The sequence below is a fragment of the Lutra lutra genome, chromosome 6 (genome assembly GCF_902655055.1).
Source record: "Lutra lutra chromosome 6, mLutLut1.2, whole genome shotgun sequence".
NCBI lineage: Eukaryota > Metazoa > Chordata > Mammalia > Carnivora > Mustelidae > Lutra > Lutra lutra.
Window position 1 is genome coordinate 121,821,908 of NC_062283.1, and position 22,873 is coordinate 121,844,780.

General features: G+C 43.9%; 1 protein-coding gene and 1 pseudogene across 3 annotated transcripts in view; one reads left to right on the forward strand and one right to left on the reverse strand.

Annotated features, from left to right (window-relative positions):
- Positions 1-2,860: 2,860 nt before the first annotated feature.
- Positions 2,861-2,958, forward strand: LOC125103390 (uncharacterized; annotated as a pseudogene).
- A 3,562-nt stretch (positions 2,959-6,520) lies between these two features.
- Positions 6,521-22,873, reverse strand: part of FAXC (failed axon connections homolog, metaxin like GST domain containing) — a 75,438-nt gene continuing 59,085 nt past the window's right edge. For 2 of the 3 annotated variants that reach the window (XM_047733938.1, XM_047733937.1), the window contains one exon: positions 6,521-15,135. In XM_047733938.1, coding sequence (XP_047589894.1) covers positions 14,846-15,135 — 290 coding nt within the window. In that variant the 3' untranslated portion in view covers positions 6,521-14,845. The remainder of the gene's footprint in view (positions 15,136-22,873) is intronic. The other variant, XR_007128159.1, reaches the window with a different exon arrangement.

A 22,873-nucleotide genomic window follows, 5' to 3' on the forward strand; every position in this document is an offset into this window, starting at 1 on the left:
AAGGGAGTCTGCTTCTCCTTCTGCCCTCCTCCCTGCTTGTGCTCTCTCTCTCTCTCTCTCTCTGACAAATAAATAAAATCTTTTAAAAAATAAATAAAAATTAAAAAAATAAAAAACAATAATAAGTTGCTTTATAATCGTATCTGACATATCTGCTTTTAAAGTACTGGTTGCAGGGCCACTTGGTGGCTCAGTGGGTTAACTGTCTGCCTTAGTTAAGCCATGACCTGGCTCAGGTCATGATCTCGGAGTCCTGGGATCAAATCCTGTATTGGGTTCCCTACTCAGCAGGGGTCTGTTTCTCCCTCTCCCTCCTCCCTGCTTGTGCTCTCTCTTGCTCTCTCTCTTTCAAATAAATAAATAAATCTTTAAAATAGATATAAAAATATATAGAAAATTTAAATATTTTCTATTTACTTATATCAATGTTCATATAAATGTATATGTATATATTTACATATTATGTTTATATTTTATATATTTATACAAAATACTTTATATAAAATATATCATATATATATACATATATATATATATATACACACACACACACACACATATAAATGTTAAAGTACTGGTTCTGTATGTAAGACTGTATAGGAAAGAAAGCTAACAGTAATAGCACGAGTTCAAATTCTTCCTATCGGGGAAGAGTTGAAGTAGGAGGAGGAAAAAGTAAAAAAGGAAATCTAATCTCCTCCTACGAGGGATTTCTCCCTCTATTTTTGTGTGCAGAGATCGGGCTAAGTCCATACGTGCCAACACTCAAGCCAAGAAAGTGTCACTAACATCGCTCTGCTTTCTATAGGATGCAAAAACTGAGAGCTCAAAGGAATAAACCTCCGAGGCTCCCAAAGAAAGCCATGCACAATTTTAGTGGCTGTAGTCTCATTCATAAGTTAAATACACTGTAATACATAGAAACAGTCTAAAACCAAGCATAGGTGAATGTACCTCGCACTGGAGGCTGCAGCACAGGGTTCTGTGGGGCTGCATAAGAATTCGGGGGTGGAGAAAAGCACAGTGCCAACCACGGGTGGGATTCGGGATTCAGATCCACGGTCTGTGTGTGTCAAGGAAATGGGAGCTGTTTGAATTACGGGGCCATAACTCCATCGAGAGATCCTGAGGACTGCATAAACCACTTGAGCCTACAAAAATTACTACCCCATATTTCAGTCACCTGTGGTTTGTTCGATGAGTTATTTACTGGCTGCCTCTGCACAGTCTGTCATGTCAAACTTCAGACTTCGGAGAATTTCTTTGCAATCTGATCTTTTATCTTAGAATCTGCCCATTCCTGTAACCAATCTTTATTGAGCATTCGCTACAAGTACTGTGCTTTGGGATAAAGGGATTATGCCGTTCCTTTCAGACCTCTACCTACTTGCAGACCCTAAACCCTTAAAGTTATCCAACACAAGAAATCAGACATCCTACAGCCAGGTACAGAGCCCTGCCTGGGGGACAAACACCCCACAATGAGTAGAGCAAACGTCTGATAAGGATGCAGCCATGTGCGTTTGTGCATGGGGTTCCCATCCTGTTCCATCCCCTCTAAGAGTTGAAGCTCATACGCGCTCGTAGAAAAAGCTGCTGCACAGTGACTTGCAGAAGCTGCTTTGAAGGAGAAAGGGGTTGATCTAGCGAATGCTAAGACATAAGGTACAGGCCCCCAGTCAGCCCACACCACCTGCGGCCAAGCAGCTGCTGGAAAGCCTTGATCTTCCCTGTCACAGATGTGCTCTGTGTCCATTTTAACCCTTTCAAGACACCTCTTTGCCTCCTTTATCCTTTCAGTGCTAATGGAATGAAGCTAAGATGCTCATGGTGAAGACTGGGTCCTTGACAGTGGGGGTCATCTCAGAAAGATGAGGCTTCAGCACTACCTTACACTTGTCACAGCTCAGATCGTGAGACCGCCATTTTTTTTAAGAGTTTATTTATTTGACAGAAAGAGAGATCACAAGTAGGCAGAAAGACAGACTGAGAGATGGGGGAGGAAGCAACCTCCCTGCTGAGCAGAGAGCCCGATGCGGGACTCGATCCCAGGACGCCGGGATCATGACCTGAGCTGAAGGCAGAGGCTTAACCCACTGAGCCATCCAGGTGCCCCGAGACCGCCATTTTTAAACATCCCGACTTCTGGAAGTCTTTTTAATCAAAGAAAGACACATTTCTTCCTTTCTGTGCTGGGGAGAGGGCACACCTGGAAGTGTGACGAGCTGGAAAGGTTAAGTCACCTTCAGCATGGCAAAAGCAGAAAACAGTAGAGAGAGGCTCAGAAGGTTCCCTCTCTCGCACGTTCCTGCATTGGAAGGACTCCCCACCATGGGGTCCAAGCCAACTTATTTGTCCCTCTCTTGTGGTATTTATCAGCATCTATCCTTTACCGGAGTTTTATGTCTTACCTGCCAGTGAAGGTAGAGTCAGTGTCTGATTTATCTTTCTATTCCCCACCATGTCAAAGAAATGAAAGAGAACACCTTTCTCTTTGGCTGTCTCTCCTTGGGGGAAGTCTGGTGAAAAGAAAGCATTCAGCAGAGAAGACAGAAAAAAATCAACTACAGTCATCCATTTGTTATCTATGTGAACAGAAGAGAGGAAAAAAATGCCAATAATTTTTTTTTTTTTACAACAGCATCATTCCTTCAGTGGTGGAATGACAGGTAAAACAAAGTGGCGAATTCATAGTTTGGTAACTCTGGAGTTTGGTGTGGGAGGACAGGAAGGGCAGTCGTGGGAAATACGGCAAGTGAGGGAGGCAGGTTTCAGGTCACAGAAAGCCTTTCGTGCCTGTACTTTATCCTGAATATGACGGAAGCCACGTGGCCACTTTCCCTGCTTGAGTAACTTGGCAGTGCTTGCCTCCGCAGCACAGACACTAAAACTGGAAAGATACAGAGAAGATTAGCACGGCCCCTTCGCAAGGATGACACGCAAATTCGCAAATAGCTTGGCAGCAAGGAAGAGAATGGGTTTGAGGGAGGTAGACCAGAAGGAAGGAACCTGGGGAGAAGGCAGCAGCCCCAGACGTTGAGGCTGAGCTAAGGAGGAGATGAATTCAAACTGGCAGCAGGAAGCAGAATCCACAGGACTGGGTGACTCCAGGGGTCTTGCTTAGACACCGAGAGGCTCAGAAACACGGGGGAAAGAGGATTATCCGCTCCCATCTGGACAGGTGGAGACATCCACAGGCAGCATCCCAAGAGCATCCGTACAGGCGGGTCTGGGGTTGGAGATGGGAAGTGTGCAGACTCTCGCTTAGAGACAGGGGCCAGCAGAGTGTGTGGAGAGCTCCTCTGGGCAGCGGGCAGTAGAAACCCTAAGAACCCTGCCACTTAGGGGTGTTTTCTCCTTTTTCCAGTCATTGCCCCAGGAATTCCCTCTCTAAGGAGTCAAGGTGAATGAAGTGTGTGGGACCAATGGCCATGACCACCAGAAGTGAAGTCCATGAACCAGGCATCCCCCGCATCCCAGATAGCCTCCAACAGAGAGCCAGGGTCTGTGTGAACGTGGATCAAGGACCTGGTGACAGAAGCCGCATGTGTTCTATGAGAAGGCAGAGCCCACACAGTTGGCTGAGAATGACTCGGCAGAAGTTAATTAAGTCATTTCTGCTTCAGCACAAGCACTCTCCAGTCTCACAGCCTTCTCCTCAAGAGGTTGTATGGTCTGGTGGCGAACCTGCTAGAAAGGTGTAGAACTAGCGGCACACAGCGGGGTCATAGCTAAGCTCTTGAACCCCAGCTCTGCTGTTCCCTTGGTGGCGATCCAGGACAAGACAGTCAACCTCTCTTCGCCTCAGTTTCCTCATCTATAAACTAGACACGGTGCTGATGGTGATGATGTTGAGGAAGGTGGTGATGATGACGGTGGTAACGGTGGGGACAGTGACAGCACCTGTCTCGCTGGGTCATTGTGAAGGGTAAATGAGTTCAGGTATGTAGGTGGCCAAGACCACGGCATTTGGCTGGTAGTGAGTGATATGTAAAATGTTAGCTGTTAGTACCTGATGAGTCATGAAATTCCCCCTTCCAACATGAAGAGAATCCATAAAGCAGGAAGTGGAATCAGAGTGGGCAGAGAAGTGGAATTCGGCCATCAGGAACCATGAGAGGAGGTTTGAATGGGATCAGCCTGCAACACCCCTTGCTTTGTATATGAGGACACGAGGTGGCCTGGCCAGGGAGTTACTGAGACAGTATCCTGAAGACAGTGAGCGAAATGTCACACAATTGCAGGCTGCTGAAGACTTTTCATCTCTCTCCAGCCCATTTGCTTTCACAATCCCTTCAGGGGCTGTAGCTTCCCTTTTCTCCCCTTCACAAGTTCCAGACCCGCGTCTCCTACTGGTTCCTCATGTTTGGTTTGGCTAACCCCAAACACCACGTTCCCCCACACCAGTGTCCCTTCTCCACATTGCCTGCACCTGGCCCCGGGCATCCCCAGTCTCCCAGCACTACCTCCTTCCCCACATCCAGGAGTCAGCACTTCCTCGCACTCTGAGGTGGGCGGCTCCCCCTCTCAGTTCCCCCTGCACCCCTGTCCCACTTCTCACCTCCAACCTTGCTCCGAGCCACTGGGATCAGGCCCAGCTGCTTTCCTGCCACCCCTTGTCTGACTGGTCGCGCAGCCAGGCTGTCCGCAGACACATCTTATTTAAATACTCTTTCCTTGTGTTCCTCCCCAGCTCAGAAGCCCTCCTTACCTTCAGAGGGATGATTCCAAACTGTCTGGTCCAGTCTTCCTCCCCACTTCCCCCCTTCTTACGCTTGGGCCACCAGTGAGTCTGGATTTTTTGATCCTGAGCAGTCCTAAAATATCCACGATTGGCCCTGGAATGTGCCAGCTAGTGGGAGGGAGGTCCGTAAGGGTGGAGAAAGAAGGAGCAAGGCTTACACACAATAAACACAGGACACAGGAGGGCTGTGGGAGGGGCCCAGAGCTGCTCCCTGCCACCTACGGCCCTTCTCTCAACTCTCCTCCTCCCTTTCAAGGCTGCCTGTGACATTGTTTTAGTCAGGGTTTACCTGGATGTTTCCATGTTGAGCATGGGTTACCTAGAGTGCTTGCCCGGGCCAAACACAACGCCCGGGCAGGTGACCCTCCAATCTCAACTGGAGATGACCCCCTAAGTCTTCACAATGAGCACACCACCATGAATATAGACCAGGGACCTTGTGGGCACACAGGACAGCAACACAGTCATTACCGTGAGGGAGGAAGCTGGTCCTCTTTCCCTTGTTTTCCAGAGTTTTCTTTCATCCATGGGATCAGCTACTTTAATCTTGGTAGGTTTTGAAAGAAAAGTCTTTGGCTAATGGGAACCAGCCCAGCTGAGAAGTGTTTCATGGGTGCTGACAGTGGGAAACAAAATAGTGTACAAACAAAATAGACAGCCCCTGGGAGAGTGGGGACAGCTTCTCCTCTAGAAGGAAGGAAGGACAAAACTATGAAGAATCAAGTCTTGGGATATTCAGTACAACCAGCAGCAAGACATTTCTCTTATACTTCTGAGAGCACAGTGTGTTGAGAAGGTAAATGTCCTTCTGACGCCTCTGAAATCAAGGAGAGCAAGCTTCCCTAAGGGGACAGACACCAGGCTTGAGTCCAAGACCTCCACACAAGTTCTAGAAGGGTCTGGAGCTAACTTAATTTGAAGTAGATACAGATTTGTCCCAAATCATTTTCAATTATGGGCCTACGTTAATAAGGCTCTGGGTTAGTAGGCAGGGTTGATTAGTTGGGATTCATAAGTCAAGAGAGAAAGAAGGTCTAAAAACCAAACTGTTATCTCTAGAATGTGGGTTTACAGTATTCTCTCCATTTTTACTTAATAGATACTCCCATGGTTTGGGAAGTTTGGGATTTGGGTGTTACTATATTACAATTTGCTGTAAATGCTAAGATATGAATAATAGCTGGTGAAATTTCTACGTAGGATTCCAAACATCCTAAATGTCTCCCTCAATCCTGACATGCCCTGGGGCCCAGCTGTCTTTCGCGGTTCATTGCCAGGCACGTCTGGGTGGAGCACTTAGTAATATTTGTATTTCTAAAAACCTCACTGCCAATCTATGACTTGAGCACAACTTAGCCACTTTACCCCAGTCTACCTCCCCAAGTCTCCTTCCTCATCTACAAAATGGGAATCATAATGACTTCATCAAAGTGATACAAAAACTCATTTAGACACTATTAATAGACGGGAAAATTGCTCTCTCCAGGCCCAGTGTCCAGGGTAAAGGTCTTAATATGTGTCCTGCTCCCACGTTCTCCTTTTCTCTCTCTACTAGTGGACATCACTCCCCAAAAGCTCTGGGCAAGAACTAAAGACAGGAGAGGATAGGAGAGCATATTCAAAGACCTGTTTTTTGACTTAAAAAACATTTGTTTGAAATTCTGATCCAAAAGTTATATGCCTAAAAAATTCATTACCTCTGTTTAATCATACAAGAGCCTTACAAGGAAAAGATCTTCCCAAGCATCTAAAAGGCCACCACTTAACAGTGTTGGCTGCAAAAGTTTCAGATTTTGCTCATAAGTGTAAAGTTTAAACGTTCAAATTTGCAAAAGAGAAGCAAATGGGAATAAAGACATTCACAGCAAGCTATTTCATAACCACGAGTTATCATTTACACATCAAATACATACAGCATTGAGACCAAATGTACAGAATTTCCACATTTATATACAGTAATCAACATAGTGCACAATTCAAATCTATCTTACAATCAAGTGTACAAGTTTAAATATGGCTTTATAAACTAATAACAATAACTGTGCTAACGTAACTCATAGGTCCAGAAACACTGGAATGCCACCTCCACACTGAGGCCCTTGTTCAGCAAGATGCCATCACTGTGTTTGCAAAACAGATGGTGCAGGTTAAATGCTTCTAGGCTGCGTCCACCCATCAGCCCCCAAGCAGCTGAAATGTGGGTTTGAATGAGACCAACCTCAGTCCTTCCTACTTCAGATATCTGGAAATAAGTCCTTGCATCTTCTACACATTTGGAGACGTGGGGTTATAAACAAATAGAAGAGAGATATATAGTCAGTGAGACGATGATTACCAGGAATTATCGGAACATGCTTTTCAGATGGGTACCGAAATTCTCAAGCAATACATCCCACATTTGCATAATTTTTCTTCCCCTCCTTTCTTTTCTTATTTTGCTTAAATCCATGGACTGTGAAATCTTCCAGAAATTTTCAAAACATTCTAGATCAAGTGGTCCCAAAACCAGAATTAAAAATAGCTTGTGTAAGGGGGACATCTCTTTGCTATTCTCTTCCCCAACCAAAAATGCCCATTTTCAGTAAAAATAAATACACACATACATCCATTCCTTGACCTACGATCATGCCTATTTTACATACGCTTTGCCACAAATGTTACACACACATTCCTTAATCAATTGCAGCCTTCTAGGCGCTAGCCCTAAATACACCTTGCCCTGCTCCCTAAACTCTATTGAGTACAGGAGAATAGTCTTTGAAACGTTCTATGTTTGCCATGGTTTTTAATGTACGTATCAGTACAGCAGTGTGAGCAGTGTGTGTGTGTTTACAAATAAATATATCAAAGGGCAAGCTCAGAAAGTTTTACTGTGGGGTGAATGAGCACAAAGGTTTGGAGACCGCTACCTCAATGTGGATGATTTGGGGTGTCTCCCTCTAAAATATATCTATAAAACAAATATACATTACTTTGTACATTTTTTATTTATAAAATGGAAACCATATGCCACAAACCCTTTTGAGAAACTAGAAGGAAGTTCCAGAGTCAAAGGAACGGGGTGGGGGCCAGCGCTCTGCTCTCAGCTGCCCCCCAACTTCCCAGGCTTGGCTTCAGGTGGGATAATCCTGGAGCTTGAGCATATAAATTAAGACAAAGATCAATGCTACTTCAGTGCTCCCTGCACCGGTCTTTTGTAGTCTTTTGTATACCCACAAACAATCCTTCCCTACAAATTGCTTGTGTTTTTGATTTATGAGCTTGGATTTTGTATTGTGGCACTAACGCCACCACTGAGACAACTTTTGATGTGCCTGACACATTCTAACACAGCCATGCCACATGGCTGCCTGAAGCCGTCGCATCTGTCACCCTTTCCTCCTCTCCTCCCACTCCGTGAAATCCTAATACCACCAAGTGAAGAATTCGGACCCTCATCTTCCCGACCATGACTGCCATCACCACCGCCGTGTGAGTCGTCAGACACTCCGCGGGATGCACGTCTCTGGGGAAAACACATGTTTACAAGAAGCATGATCCCGTGAGACGGATTACTTGAGGTAATCGTTTTGACAGGAGGAACAAAACATGTCGCCCCAGCGGATGCAGAGATTCCTCAAAAATTTGAGCACTGTTTTTAATCTTATTGCTGCAAGAGAATTCAGACACGATTTGCTTAAAGTAAAAATACAATCGTTTGGACGTGGGTTGTGTTCGAATAAGCCAAATGGGATCTCTTATTGAGAGAGAGAAAGCAAATAGGGCACAACGCTTCCAGTTCTGAACAACTGTTAGAGGGAAGAGTCCACATTGCTCTTCTGTTCTGTTTTGTTTAAGAGGAGAGAGACGGTAAATATTCAAAGCATTTCTCTTTCCTAGCCCTCCACTGAACAATTGCATTCTCTCTGCTATCTGTTTAGCCACAGCTAATTAACTTGTCAATGAAGGAGCCGAATCCTATTGTTTTTAAAGCCATAGGTAATTTTTAAAAAATACTAAAGAAAGGAAAATGTTTAACTATCATTGATAAATGAGTTGCTCTATTTCAACCACAAAGTAAAAAAAAAAAAAAAAAAATGTGCTTGCAGGGGTGGGGCGGGGGAGCGGGGAATTAGTCATATTTAGCAATACTACTTTTTATAAAATTAGCCATTATCATAAATATATATTGCTCTGCTATTAGTGGATTGCTTCAAAATATTTAAAGCTACAGTCAGGAACAACAATTTTTAAAAATCCAAGAAGGCCATCAAGTTCATTGCTGCCATTATTTAGTTACGTAAGAACACCAAAGTCTCTACCAATCTCTAATTCTAGGTAACTTGTTTCTCCCACTAAAATGATCACGAGGTTGGTGCTGGCTAGACCACATTCATAAGTTAGTTTATTATTGCAATGGGCCCCTCCATTTATCTACAAGTTTTACAATTCAGGGCAATAATCTTCTTGAAATTTGAGCATCCCTCCTGGTCATAATCTAGCCAGCAACAGAAGTTTCAGAAAGCCTTGTTCTGGGGACAAGTCCCCTGCCTTAGCAAGAGCCAGAATGCTTGAGGGGGTCACATTGTCAGCCCCAAGAGAGCTGAGTCACTTTCCTTTAAGCGATTTTTCAATTTCCTCTGTAACTGTCGCTCAAAACCAAGGCTGATACGTTACTCATTCCAGTTATCTTATCCTGAAGGTTAAGGAACCTTAAATATTTTTTCAGACATTCCATAAAGTCAGGGACTAAAAACCCAAGTTTCTGGTAAGGAATTCCAATGAAGAGAACATTCACGATGTGTTTGCATTTACTCCCGGCGCTGGCCAGAGCGCTCCAGGCAAGCGGGACCTCCCGCCCCACCCACCAAGGGGATCCTCTCAAACTTTGCCAAGCTTCATCCAGACCACTGGAAGCAACTGAATAAAGGTCAAGCACTCCACAATCATACATAATGGATGGCTGAACTTATTAAGGATGGGTTGCCGGAGTTCAGCGTTCAGACTTGGAAGTATTTGTCATCAAACGTACTTTCATCAGTTCTTGTTCAACTTACACAGCCCTGCACATACAGAAGAGCAACAAATCTTGGATGATAGGAGCAATAAAAATCACTTCACCCTGTAAAAAAAGAAAAAGACGACGACAGCGACACAGAAGAACCTGAGTAGTTACCTATCAACAAAGGCACCATCCTTTTATTGAAAATACACTCAACAATTATCCTATGAATGAATGGATGGATGGATGGATGAATACAGGAAATGTGCTTGTGCAGACCTTTTCCTATAAGGGACAATCCAGCCTCTTCTCTCCTACCTGATGCCCCCTGCTGGTCAGCCTACCCATGCAGAAGTGGTAGGTTTGAGAGCTGAGAAGAAGCTCACAGGGCCCTGAATTAATTCGGATAAACCAACTCTTGGGATGGTTTAAAGATAACTGACAAAAACAATAACAATAAAGCCTTGTCAGTTTCAGAATGCCAAATCTGTCAAAACAAAGCTATTTTCTCAATTAATGCAAGACACCTTCCTTCCTTCCTTCCCTGTCACTCAACACACTCAGCATGGATAGTAAGAAATTCTCTTGCATGCACGTCCCATACCAATTTTTCTCCTCTCTGAATAGGTCAAAGGCAAGAAAAGAATGAACACTAATAATGGGAATTTTTAAACACTCTTTATACAGAAGGTTTCTTCAACTGGGGTCCGTGAGCGCCTAAGGAATCCGTGGATGATTTCAGGTCTCTAAATCTGAACTCCTACGTAAAATTTTGTGTATTTTCATATATGTATTTTTCTGGCAATAAGGCAGAGGGCTTTCATAGGATTCTCAGTGGCATCTCTGAGGTCAATTTAAAACCACTGCTTTTTAGCACGTGGCCTGCTTTTGGGTATACCTTTCCCATGCAGCCATCAGGGAAGGAGATGATGAATGCTGTGTTTCTAGAGGAAGGGGAGATTATAATGAGCTGGGAAGTCTTCTTGCAGAACTGAGGAAGCTGGGCCTTAAGAGGTGGGCATGAGTTGGGCCAGCGGAAAGAAAGGGCAGGCGTTTCAGGAGAGAGGCTAGCATAAGCAGAGGCAGAGGGGGGAAATAAGGTATGTCTAGGCAATGGCAACCAAACCAACCTGGATGCACTGGATGGCTCACATGGAGGAGCCCTGGGAGACACCCCAGGGAAGGAGAAGAAGGAAGAGGTGAGGATACCAGGCCCCAGGGAGCGGCCCTCACCCTGAGGCAATATGGCACACCCTCAGGGCTGGAGCTTTTTAAAAAAATTAGTGGTGATGGGTAGAATGGATGAGGGAAGTGACCAAGCATTTAAAAGAGGCTACCACAGAAGTCTAAGGAAAAGAGGATGACCTAACATGAGGGTGCCATGTCTGTTCTGTTCCCCACTCCATAGCCAGGGTGGATCCCAGGGCCAGGCCCAGGGTAGGTGCTCAGTAAACACACAGTGAGTGAGCATATGGGCATGCATTCTTAAAAGATAAATAACAAAGAATAAAGAGTCTTGGCTACTTGCTATCATTCGCACAGCCTAGCAGTACCTTGCAGAGTAAACCCAATGAAAGATCTCTTGGGTTGGCCTGGACCAGACTGAATGGACATGGAGGACAAAAGCGGAAGACTCTAAGCACTCTTTGAGAGAGACTGGGGACATGCTGGCTCCATGGGCACAGAGCGATTTCAGGGGATGTGGGTTTTCAAAGGAAACCAAGTCAAAATGGTGTCATGGCAAGAACCACCTAAGGCCAGGAGAAAGATTTGGTTCAGGTCCTTCGCTGCACATGAACGCACATGTGACGCGGAGCCAACAGCAACCTCAAAGGCTCTCTTGTAAGGGGCTTCCCACAACCAACCCATGGCCCAGCTGTACACTGCTTGATTCTACACTTTCTCTCAAATAATCTAGACAAGACCCTTGAAGCTAAAATCCCTAGCTCTTCCTTTCCTTGAACACTACTTCAGGAATCCTAACCCAATACCTAATACCACAGCACACACAGGCAGGGTTCACTGGAGCACCAGACTGTAGTTGTGATTCAAGTCCAAGTTGCTCTGAGTCTATGATCAGACACCTGGGTAGCCCATGGCCTCAGGAGCATCACTGTTCACAATTCATTAAGTTACAACAACAAAATGGTAAGCTCTGAAGATACGGTTTACCTCTGCATAAATTTATGTTGCCCTTATTTCTACTCTGACATATGCAGATTAAATCATACTATTGCTGCTCCTCAATCCTGATGAGTGGGGATGAGGGGTAAAGGGAGAGGGAGAGAGGGGAGGAATTTATTGGGGTAAAAAAAGAACAGGTGGCTAGCACGGGTCTTCTGTCCAACCTAGAACCTCTGTTAACGTTGAAGATCACACTTTCCTTAAGTTACTTTCCAGTAAAAAAAACAAAAACACAACTTGAACAAGTAAGCCAGATAACCAAAATGTCCCCTAATTTCTTGTTATTTTTTTCTTGTAAGTAGCACCTGTTCACCATATTGGAGAACACTTCAGATCTGGGGAGCTTAGGAATGAAAGATAAAATCAAAATTAAAAAGATAAAATAAAAGCCCTCCCAATAAAGCCTACCCAGGTCATCCAAACCACACCCAGTCTGTCTTGATTATTTTGTTTCCATAACCCACATTGGAGAGGTAAAACCTGGGGATGTAATTCCAGGGCTCCAGATTGAGTTACACCTACAAAATGTTTGGCTACCCAGTCATGAGCTGTCAGACTAGTACCCAAGACTCCAAGTGGTAACGTCCATTCAAGCCCCTGAGAGGCACCCAGATAGAATGACAATGAACATTGTCTCTCCATGTACTTGCTCTCCAAGCAATGCACGATAAAAAAAAAAAAAATGCAACTCTACACAATCATAACTTAATCATTCTTGAAGTAAAGATACAACACACCTGGTGCTATATTGTAAGAATAAATCGTAGGCAAAATTCCAAACACAACTCTCTCCAGCTAAGAGTGGGGACAGGGCAACTCGGTCCTTGTGCGGATGGGTCAACAGTCCATCTGTTTGTCAAATTTGCATTTTCAAGCCCAAAGTTTCCCTAGTCACACGGAACTACCACCAGCTGGCCTTGGAACACACTCATTAGAGACAGAAGTGGACAGTCCTCCCAAGTGACACTGGAGATGAAACACGATCGTCCATTCATATCTTCTGCACCACATTTTCATTAGGCACCAAACAGTCCTCTCCAAGATGAATGGTTTTAATAAAAGACTAACAACCGGGTTTCCTGTGCAGTAAGAATGTCCAACTCAGGGCATCTCCTACACGGTTGCTTCAATGGTAAACAGCCTCAGCAACTCTCCCCCTTTACCTCTCAGTGGAATCCACAGCATTTTAGGATTTTTTTGCCAAAGCCATATTCAAAGAGTCTTTGTCAAGCAAAGAACATGAACATGTCCCAGCACATGTTGCTGTCTTTAAAGCAGTGTCTCTTGGGCCCCTCAACGCATAACCATCGCCCTGTGAGCCCGCTGTGATCAGAAGCAAAGCAGTTCTGGTTGCAGATGTAAATCTGAACACTGACTCTCCTGCCCAAATCCACGGCCATCACCCCAGCACCTTCACCCCCTATTTCACTGGAAAATGTTGTAAGTCACCAAAAATGATGTCTTCAGAGACAGAGGGCCTTAGTAAATACAGTAACCCCAAGGGTCCCTGTGCTCTACAGGGAAGGAGAGGGAGCACAGGGAAGCTATGGGAAATCCTTAAGAAACATTAACGTTTGTCCTCGGCATTGCCTTCCTCTCGCAGGGCAATGGCTGAGAACACCAGAGAAGTTGCATTAGGAAAACTGCATAGAGTGTACACTGCACGAAGTGCTCTGATGCCAGCGTCGTGATTCTCTTCACACTTCATCATTTCAGCACATCTCGCAAGGTCTGTTTTCAAAAAGACATTACAAGCTGGCAAGCATCTGCTTAGAAAAATCAGTCAAATCCTTTCCCCTCCACTTCTGTGAAACCCATCATGTTCCTGAGCTTTACTCCCTTCAGATAAACCAAACACAGGCAACTTAACGCTCGGGAGTCGACAAAGGACAACACTCCAGCGTGCATTCAGGCAACGAAAGAAAGACTTCTGCAGACACACAGAACTGAAGACTGTTTGCAGCTGTTGATGAGCTGGGAGGGCATGTTCAAGGTTCTCTCTGCAAAAGAGATTGATTCAAGCAAGATCACAGGGAAGAACGAGGACTGAGTCCTAGCTGTGGGGCCTCTGCGTGTGTTTCGTCTGCTCTGCTCTGGCGAGTGACTGTGGCTGCTGCTGGCCAGACGTGGAATTCCTTTGCCCTCAAATCTCCACACGTCGGAAGCACAATCGAGAATAAAAGGTGTTTACGTCGCAGCTCTTCCAAGAGGTTTAAAGCGCCGAATGTTACCACATGAATCCTCACAACACCCCTGTGAGGTAGGTAGGTGGAGAGTAGTGTTATCCCCACCTTACAGGTGGGGGAAATGAGGCACACGAGAATTAAGGGACTTGCCCGAAATCACACAGCTAGTCACTGGCAGGACTGAGAAGAAAACTTATACTGATTAGCACCTAGCACAGTGCTTTGCACTTAGTAGGTGTTCACTGAATATCTAGGGATTTTATTTGAATTATCTCAACATACAATATACACACATAAAATACAAGCAGCCACCATAGAACCCTTGTCTCCTACATGTCTCCTGATGACTTCTCGGGTTACTTCGAACCCACATGAAGAAAGGAAGGGCGCTCGAGTCCGTCTCACAGCTAAGCCCTCGGGCTGAAGGGGATCTACGGAATCGGGATCCACAGATGACCTGTTCTTGCCCCTGCTCTGCCACAGGATGTTAGTTTTCTAATGAAAACAAAAATGGATTTCAGGAACCATGCTGACATTTTTTTTTTTTTTTTGCCTGTTTTAAATGGAGCCATCTTAATGGTTCTGTGTTTCGTTTGTACAAAAAGAAATAAGGCTGCTATAGTCCAGTTAGCTTGTAAGAAGTGTGCCAAGCACGAAGATCTCCTCCCAGCTGAGCTGGATTTCCACCTGGGAAACTGGACCCACCAGGGAGTGGCAGCTCGGGCAGAAGACGGTCAGCGAGGCTGAACATCACTTGCACTGTTCGTGGTCTGTGTAGTCATCCATGTCCACGTCGGAATCAAAGAGCGAGTGTCCAGTGAAATCTGTATCTGGGGTTCTGGAAAAACTGTTTTCTGCTCCCTCATCTTCAAAGGTCTCTGTCCTTGAGTAAAAGCTGAAATCCAGCAAGGGCGTGTGGGTTTTGCTGCCTTCGCTGCTCTCCTCAGACTCATAGATGGTGTTGTCATCATCATGGTGCCACTCGGGCCAGAATTTCCTCCTTATCCTCTCACAGTACATGGCAAGGTTGATCAGTTCACCTGTTGGGGGGAAAGGGGTAAGGAAAGTCAGGGTTAATTCTCAAAGGCAGCAGTCTACCAGTTAGCCACTTGGCCTGGGGAATTCATTGGGAAGAATATGGTGGGGGAGACGTTCACAGTGTTTTTCCACAGAGGGACCATCGAATATTTAGGTTTTCATGTGTGTAAGAAGAAAGGTAAGCAGAAAAAGTTAAATTCGTGAGTGGGCTGAGTGAGATTTAGGAGAGAGTCCTATGGTGGGTAGTTTATCCAAAGTGGCAGCTAAATGACCATCATTTGGCCGTGTCAAGCATTTTATTATTTTATGTTTGGTTATCAAGAGAACTGGTGCTTTGACTGGTTCATAGTTAAATTAAAATATAGCCCATGAAAATACACCAACTGTTAGTTGGAGTAAGTCAGCCAGAAATAATCATTCGTTCCACAAATATTTGTAGTGTTATTAAGGACTGCGTACTATGCCACATAGTTGGGAAAAGTTAAGATGTAAATAATCCTAAATAAAATGGATAACTCAGAATTCTTTATGGATAAGTGTAACCCCAGGCACATTTAGTAAAACAGGTTTTTAAATATTTTTTTTAATAAAATGGAACAGCCAAACCCATAATTAAGTTCCCACTCAGTTCCTGGGCTACTTCTTTTCATGTGAATCAAAGGAATACTTTTGTTAAGTCACTAAAATTGTCCAAGCATTCGTCTGAAACACAACACAGAATCTGACATTCATTTCTTAATTCCTGATGAAAAATGGCGAGGGTGAGTTTTTCCTTTGATCCACCAGATGGCAGCATTGCTTACAAACACATAATTTGTCACTGTCCCTTTCTGGATTTCCTAGCCCTAAGAATATTCTTTGGAGGTTTGTTTTTTAAAAGTTATGTAAACATCTAATTATACAGGTAATCCAATGTTTCACTGCTGAAATTAGAAAATAATGGATACACCAAAAATAAAAGAATTACCAATAATCACAACTGTAATAACATTTTTATGTTCTTCCAGAAATGTATAGACATATATATGCTTACATATATTTATACTTGCTATTTAAGCATTTACTATATATTCTGTTTCTTATGCTACTTTTACTCCCTTAACAACCTGTAGTAAAAAACTTTCAATTTCACACTATTACCTGATGACTGCACGGTAGCTCATTATTCAGATGTACCATTGTTTATTTTGTTTTTACCATACCCCCTTTATGGCCATATAGGTTGTTTCTGTATTAATGGGTCTATTGATTATAGTCTTTAACTACTCTATTTTCTATCAAAGAAGATAATACATTCTCGTTTTGGAAAGTGAGAACCCTGTATATAAAAACGGTATAAATAGATAAGGGAGAAAACATAAGGCTCCTATAATCTCATCAATCCCAGGTCATCACAATGAACATTTTGGTGGAATTTATTTCAGCATATTTTCTATTTATTTGTCATTATTACCACTTCCCATTACTTTGCATAACATTATTATACACATTTTCCAACGGAAATTCTTCAAAATTGATGGCAGCCCTGCTTCAATAAGCACGCTCCCTATAAAACATGAAGAAGCGATTCCCCCACTCCATGAGCCCTATAAACTGGTGGGCTAATATCGCTTCCAGGGCACTATTTTCAGTTGCCTCAGGTCATAACAGTTCCCCCCATACTAAGAGTCCATTCTGACTGCCCCCTACTCAAGGAATTTACATACATACCCAGGAGCCAGAAGCCAAGGAGCCACCATCAGTGCTCCCTGAAAAGATGCAGACAAACCCTCCACTTAGATTCTCCCTCAGGGAAGCAGTCAGGAAACACCTCCCTGGTACTGCTGCCAGTCCCAGCTAACCAAGACTTGGACAAAGCTGTGGAGGCCCCAGAAAGGTTTGGCCAGCGGGATGGGGGGTGGGGGGCAGGCCTTGGAGTGGGAGGAAGTGACAGAAGATGGACTATGGTCACTTCACAGTGGGGTCTGGAGACAGCTGTGTTTGCCTCAATCAAGACCATTCGCTCCGAGCTGTTTAGCAAGCAGCTAGAAAGTCAAAATCTATTCACGGTATCCACAGGATCTACACCATATATGGTTCTAGGTGCTTCTCCTGTAGCTGTTTTTTCTACAGCCTGTTACTTCACTTTTCTTCCAGGAGGGCTGCCCTGCCTTTGTCCTGTGTGACACGAATTCCTCTTCAGCGTGCAATAATAAAAGTTAATAAAAATAACAGCAAACATGCATATAGTCCCTACTGTGTACCAGGCACTGTTTGAAGGGCTTTATTCATCTGTTGAATTAGTATTTGCAATAATCCTATGAAGCAGAAACTATTATTATCCCCATCTGTCATGGGAACACGGAAGCAACAAGGAGGTTAATTAACTTGCCTAAGGTCACATAGCTAGAAAGCAGCAGAGCCAGGATTCCAACACCCAGTCTCCAGGCTCTGTGCCCCTCACCACGAATCTATTCTCTCCGCCCCAACCCCAGCCTGGCTTGGGAATTAATAGCTTCACACTCCCTGTCGCAGAAGATTTTTCTGTAATTCTTTCTGGGGTCTCAAGAATTATGAGGGGACAGGTACTGCCCCTCAAAGATAATGAGTTGTCAAGAAGTGGTCATTCCATCATGGAGTCCAGAAAGGGATTGCTTTTTATAAGCAAAAACTGGGAGCCCACATACCATCCTCAAATCCCACCACTGATAAAAACAGTGGGATGAAGAATGAAATGTTATGGCTGAGTTCTACCCGTGTCTGACTTCGCCAGTCCCTTCTGTCCCTGGATTCTCCAGCTGACCCACTCACCATGCTACCAGACAAAAGAAAAGAACAAAGTTGGCAGTAGAAATTATGTGTGTGTGTGTGTGTGTGTGTGTGTGTGTGTGTGTGTGTGAGAGAGAGAGAGAGAGAGAGACCCCTGTGTTAACATAAATGCCTACACTGAAGGTGTGAACCTTGTGAAATAATAGAAAAACTGCATTTTTTTCAAAGTGTACCTAATAATGAGATAACAATGTCACACAAAAAAATGGTAAAAGTTAAAGTCTGGTAACCTCCAACGTGGAGGGTGAGGCATTGTAACTACATGTCTGGTGGAATTATAAATTTCTATAACCTTTTTTTGGAAAGTAATCCAATGTCATCTGTTGAAATTTTAACTGTACCTATCTGTGGGACCCAAAACTCCACTTTTATTTTTCTATTCTACTAAGATTAAAACCCCCGGTACATAAAGATATATGTATATGCATTTCAACAGCATTGTGTCAGTAAAAAATAAGGAAGAAAAGAAAGATGAAAATGACCTGAATGTCCATCAATAGGGATTGATAGAATAAATTACAGTGCATCAATTCTATATATTTTGTAATTGTTAAAAAGGCATGACATTCTATTAAATGAAAAGAGCAAGTTATAAAAGTAATGTATGGAATGCAATTCTATTGTTTAAAAATAGTTTAAAAAAAAACCCAAAACTATTATATACATGTATGTAAACTTGCACATTGAAAAGAAAGGCAAAAAAAGATTCATTCCAAATTCTTAATATTGATTATTCTATGGGGGGGATATTAAACATGGATAAGGGGAAGTCATAAATCTTTAAAAATATTCCTATTAATCCAACTTATTTTGACAATCATTGTATTTTTAAATCTAAAGTTCCAATAAAGTACATTAGTGCAGTACTAATGAGTGACTGGTGATATACTCGGGTGGCCATTTATCAGAAAGCCAAATGGTCCTCGACCCGGAGGTCACTCCCAAAAAGAATGAAGAGCTTTTCTCTTAGAGGTCCTCCAAATGGAAATATTCCCCAATGCTCTTTGGAAAAAAAGTGACTAATTTTATTTGGGGGGGGGGCATCACTGCAATATCTCTAATGTTCAAAAACATTTTGGGGTGCCTGGGTGGCTCAGTGGGTTAAAGCTTCTGCCTTCGGCTCAGGTCATGATCCCAGCGTCCTGGGATCGAGCTGCACATCGGGCTCTCTGCTCAGCAGAGAGCCTGCTTCCTCTTCCTCTCTCTCTCTGCCTGCCTCTCTGCCTACTTGTGATCTTTATCTGTCAAATAAATAAATAAAATCCTTTTTTAAAATTTTTTATTTATTTAATTTATTTGATAGACAGAGATTACAAGTAGGCAGAGAGGCAGGCAGGGAGAGGGGGTAGCAGGCTCCCTGCTGAGCAGAGAGCCCGATGCGGGATTCGATCCCAGGATGCTGGGATCATGACCTGGGCTGAAGGCAGAGGCTTTAACCCACTGAGCCACCCAGGCGCCCAATAAATAAAATCTTTAAAAAAAAAAAAATTTGTACAATTTGACACTGAAAACGTTGTCAACCAGCCCCAGAATGTCAATCAGCCCTAGAACCCAGGACTCTGTTTCTCCTAGCTGCCAATTGTGTACAGCAGGAATGAGAGTGAGGGAGAAGTTCGGGGTGGGGGTGGGGAGGAGAGGGCCAGCATGTCCCAGCAGCACCTGTCCAGCCCTCAGGCATTAACCAGCAAGTATTTGGAAAACATGGGGCTGGCACCCCAACACGCTCATTACAGGCATTTCCTCTGCACCCCCCACTACTGCAGACCTGTGTGAGGTGCTGACCACATGGAGAGCCCCTGCTTGTTCTCTTTGGCATTCTGTCACAGGGCAGGGAGGGCATGGAGCATATCCTCTTCAGAAAAGTTTGAAATAAATTTGAATGGTGTGGAAGACACCACCTTCCCCTCAACTCCTTGAAGCTAAAGGGGAGGGGCACCTGGGTGGCTTAGCAGTTAAGCACCTGCCTTTGGCTCAAGGTCATGATCCCGGGGTCCTCAGATCAAGCCCTGCACTGGGCTCCCAGGTCGGTGAGCCTGCTTCTCCCTCTCCCGCTGCCTGCTGCTCCCCTTACCTGTGTTTTCTCTCTCTTTCTGTCAAATAAACAAATAATATCTTAAAAAAAAAAAAAAAAAAGGAAAGCAATTTAGCTATACAGACCAAGAGCTTAGACCTTTTGAGATAGAAATTCCTCAACTAGAAGTTTGGCTTAAGGAAATAACCAGAGATAAGCAAGAATATATTTTTATACAATATTCACTAGATAATATTAGCTAAAAAATTATGTGAAACAAGAACAAGTCCAGAAAGAGAAGATTAATCACATCGATTACAATGTAGCCAGGGCATAGGATATCATCCAACTACTACATATGTTGCTTTAAGGCATATTTAATGACAAGGGAAATGGCCATGATACATAGTTAATTAAAACTACAGGTTTATAACTGTATCAACACCATGATCCCAATTTTTCTAAAATATACACATACATGTACTTGATGAAAGATGGGGATACCAATCACAATATTAACAGTAGTTCTCTGTGGGTGACAGGGGGCACAAGTTCTATTTTTTAATTTTTCTATCTTTTCTAAATTTTCTCCAGCAAGGAAATATTTCATGTATCTACATCTATAATACACAAACACATACTAAGTATATTTTAAGAATGGCTTAATATTCAAAGTCTGTCCTCTTACTCCCATGAATTAAGGAAAATTTCTCAGTATTTTCAATGGTTCTGCTACACTATGTGGCTAGATACTGTAACTAATACCTAGGACCAAAAGCGAATATTATACACACACACCCACACTCACACATGTGGCAAGGCCAACAGTGCTTTGGATGTTCCAAAGCTAAGGCAGAAGACTGCCTGATCCAAGCAGTGACGCTCCTAGATTTGCGCCAGTTCGAAAGCGTACAGGTGCTTCGTTGTTCCTGCTTCCCCTTCCTCTTGTTACTTCTTGGGCAAGTCTCCACCACAGAAAGAGCAAAGGTGGAGGAAGAAATAGAAACCAAAGTAGTGGTTTGCCAGTCTATTAGCAGCTGCCATCAGAAGGTTTAGAAGGCCATGCAACCAATGACCAAAATGGGATTTGGAGACCCTCTGTCGACTTTAACGATTCATGCTACTCCCGGTTCCCAGGGAGAGCTGGAAGCTTCTAACTTGTTTAAGAACCAAAGTACACACAGCCAAAGTCCCTCACACACGGTGGTGTCAGATTCTCCCCAGTGTGTGGATCTTGGGTGAAACTCAAAATTGATCCTCCAAAAAGGCTGACCCATTTCTTTAAAAAGGACACTAAATGTCTCGAGTCCTTCCAGGAAGTAAAAGTGAAAAGGGACAAGTCATAAATAATTTAACAAAAGATGTTTCATTCCTGCAAGAAGGGATTCTATAGAATTTAATAGTTCTAGTCATAATGGATAATACCCAAATGCTTCTGACTAATAACAGATGACGTCAGCTGGGTGTGTTCACGCGCGTGGGATTGGATACAAATGTGGGTATATGTGTACAACTGAGTGTGTATGGGGTATGTGTGTACAGAAGTATGTGAGTAGATGTGGCAGTGTGTGTACTTGTTGGTGAGTAAGAGTGGTGGCAGGGAGTAGGAAGTAACAGGAATAGAGTGTAGATACACCACATGGACTAAAGGGAACCAATGTATCTTAGATGATTAAAATGAAGAGAAACTCGGGGCGCCTGGGTGGCTCAGTGGGTTAAGCCACTGCCTTCGGCTCAGGTCATGATCTCAGGGTCCTGGGATCGAGCCCCGCATCGGGCTCTCTGCTCACCAGGGAGCCTGCTTCCTCCTCTCTCTCTGCCTGCCTCTCTGCCTGCTTGTGATCTCTCTCTGTCAAATAAATAAATAAAATCTTAAAAAAAAAAAAATGAAGAGAAACTATTTTAAATGCTACAAACATCACCAATAAGGTAATATATTTGATTTAGGTAACTTCCAACACATTGCAAGACAAGGAACATCTTTGTGCTGATCACATAGGAAATTAAATATCAGTCCGTACTATCCCTAGCCTCACCCAGCCGAAGTTCTGGAAGACCTTCAGTCAATGCCTGCTCTATTCCAACCAAGTCTGGTAACGTATCCGAAGACATCCTCACCAATGGGAGGATCTGGAGAATGACTTCTCCTGTCCTTTACCTAGTCTGAGTTTCTGGGCATACACATGAATCACGCACACACAGAGCTACAGCCTTCCTCAACCTTCCTATACACCCACCTCTGGCCACCACACGTGAGTGTTCACCTGCCTCAGTTTCTTGTATGATTCTGCCTTGCTTGGTTCTGACCATCCCTCCAGCAACATTTAAAACATTCTATACACTATTTACTGGTGATCTCATCTACATCCCCAGCCTTCTCAGCTGGGGCATAAATACTTTGGTCAACTCTGTCACTTCCCTTCCCAAACCCAAATACTGAACTTTGACCCCTGTATCAGCAGCTCCCAGGTACCTGCTCAGGTACTTCTTCAAACTAGAGATGACTCAGGGCACCCGGGTGGCTCATTCGGTTTAAGTATCTACCTTCAGCTCAGCTCATGATCCCAGAGTCCTGGGATGGAGCCCTGCATCAGGCTCCCTGCTCAGCTGGGAGTCTGCTTCTCCCTCTCCCTCTGCCCTTCCTCCCCACCCCTGTTCCTGCTCTCTCTCTCTACTCTCTCTCTCTCAAATAGGTAAAATCTTTAAAAAAAAAAAAAAATTGGAGAGGACTCCAAACAGTTCCCATTCACCAGAGGAAGCCTCTCCCAGAGGCCCAGCTTTCACGTGCATCCCACCTGTTCAGTCTGCCCCCCTGACACACACATACACCAAGATCTGGTCCCTTGATACCAACCCACGTTGAGCTTACTGTCCCTGCTCCCCTAGCCAACATGAATGCAACTCTTGGCTTACCACCCCCA